Below are 1678 nucleotides of genomic sequence, written 5' to 3'. Positions count from 1 at the left end.
AAAAAAAAAAAAAAAAAAAAAAAAACTGTATGGGTTTTGATTATTATAAAACACGACAGTTCTTTATTTATATATGTTCTTTTCGACCTATGCATCTTAAAAATTGATGGTTCGATTTCGTTGAACTTTTATATATATATATATAATTAACCAAATAACAAAATTGTTTAAAAAAAAAAAAAATTAAAATAAGTGTAAAAATTTTCTTATTGAATTTCAATTGCAACAGTTCTAGCCCAAGATCTTAGGTGTTTCTTCATGTCAGTGGTTGAAGAAACTCTTGGCATCATTAGGTTTAAAAGAGGGGAATTTGGTCGGTTTATTGTCCATGCCTCTGAAAGATATGGTCTTGCTATATCTCTTTTCTTATCGTCGTTGTCGTCGTCGTCGTCTTCGAGATTTTGTCTGTCCATTAGAGTTTTAAACCTTTGCAAACCAGGTACCAACTTCACCATTTGAGGGCTCAAATCTTCTCTCGTGAATTCAAACCCTAAATCCATAAACCCTTTAACTTCCTCCAGCTCCAACTCCCCCAAGCTTTTACAACTCATAGATTTGTTCAATTTTTTCCTCACTGCACACAACAATTCTCCACATTTTATTAATTGGGTTTCAAAGTTTATGTATGATAGTAATAATAATTCAACTCACTTGTAAATTCAGGATCACTGACACTTTCTTCCATTGACTCTCTCTTTCCATCTTGTTTGTATCTGTCTCCATTGATACTATCATCTTCCTATACAAAACAAACATCAAAATCACTTTTAGTAGAGCGCACGAGATCGTAAGTTCAAAATCGTTGTCGTTCTTATTCGTTATGATATCCTATGGAGCACAGGGAGAAGGGTTACCTGGGAGAGGAGGGAGGTGTCGTCGTCGAGGGAGATGCGGTCGGAGGAAAGGGAAGAAGGGAAGTTTGAGAAAGGAAAAGTTGGGTGGAGATGGGAAGGGAAAGGATGTGAAGAGGAAAGAATGATGTGGTGGTGCCAAAGGCGATCCATGGCTGAAACAAGACATGAAGTGGTTGTGTTGTTGATAGCCATGGAAGAGCAAAGAGTGGAAGGGAAACAAAGATTGGGATATAAAAGAAGCCATGGAAGTGAACACAGAGTTGTGGTGGAAATGAAAGAAGAAGGAATGAGTTCTCAACCCCAATCAAAAATTAAAGGAATATTGGAGGATGTGGCCATAAGTGAATATCAATCCATATCCTTTCTCTTTTTTTCTTTTTNTATTTTGTTTTAAATATTTATAATTTTGAAGATTTCATTAATATTCTTTCATTTAAAAAAATAAAAAATAAAAACACTTTTTAAATTATTTAAAAAATTCAGTAACATTTGTGCTTAAAAACAAATTAAAAATCCTCTACCACTAACATATGGACGGAGCATTAATACCACGTTTTAAAAATAACCATAAACTTTTAAGTTAACATCAATACCCATAAGCTTTAAAAAAAAAAAAGAATTTGGAGATTTTTTTATGAAGTTTATATATACAATTTTCGTCCGACATAAAAAAATTAAAATTTTTAATAAATTTTAAAAGGTCAATACTATTATTTTTTTAATTTTAATTATTTAAGAATATTTTTAAAACTATTTAAAAAAAAAAAAAAAAAACAAAGGGTATCAAAGGAGCTTTGGGTATTTTTATTAATTTATTTATTTTT

At 31.1% G+C, this 1678-nt stretch overlaps 1 protein-coding gene across 1 annotated transcript; it reads right to left on the bottom strand.

The window, feature by feature from the left end:
* Positions 1–174: 174 nt before the first annotated feature.
* Positions 175–1156, bottom strand: LOC111786779. Its single transcript, XM_023667006.1, has 3 exons — positions 855–1156; positions 652–739; positions 175–574 (listed from the first exon to the last, which is right to left on the bottom strand). Exons 1-3 carry the CDS (start codon positions 1044–1046, stop codon positions 207–209), a joined length of 648 nt encoding a protein of 215 aa, XP_023522774.1. The 5' UTR covers positions 1047–1156; the 3' UTR covers positions 175–206.
* Between the last annotated feature and the right edge of the window lie 522 nt (positions 1157–1678).

Source organism: Cucurbita pepo, unplaced genomic scaffold (assembly GCF_002806865.2).
Source record: "Cucurbita pepo subsp. pepo cultivar mu-cu-16 unplaced genomic scaffold, ASM280686v2 Cp4.1_scaffold002757, whole genome shotgun sequence".
Lineage (NCBI taxonomy): Eukaryota > Viridiplantae > Streptophyta > Magnoliopsida > Cucurbitales > Cucurbitaceae > Cucurbita > Cucurbita pepo.
The sequence above is the reverse complement of the archived record's forward strand: the minus strand, read 5'-3'. Positions and strand labels throughout refer to the sequence as shown.

Bases quoted from the DNA above. Each gene is read 5' to 3' on its own strand.
- LOC111786779 (XM_023667006.1), bottom strand. From the start codon at position 1,046: ATGGCTATCAACAACACAACCACTTCATGTCTTGTTTCAGCCATGGAT. The intron at 740-854 runs GTAACCCTTCTC...TGTTTTGTATAG, and splicing joins ACACCTCCCTCCTCTCCCAG to GAAGATGATAGTATCAATGG. The intron at 575-651 runs GTGAGTTGAATT...TGTTGTGTGCAG, and splicing joins CAGTGATCCTGAATTTACAA to TGAGGAAAAAATTGAACAAA.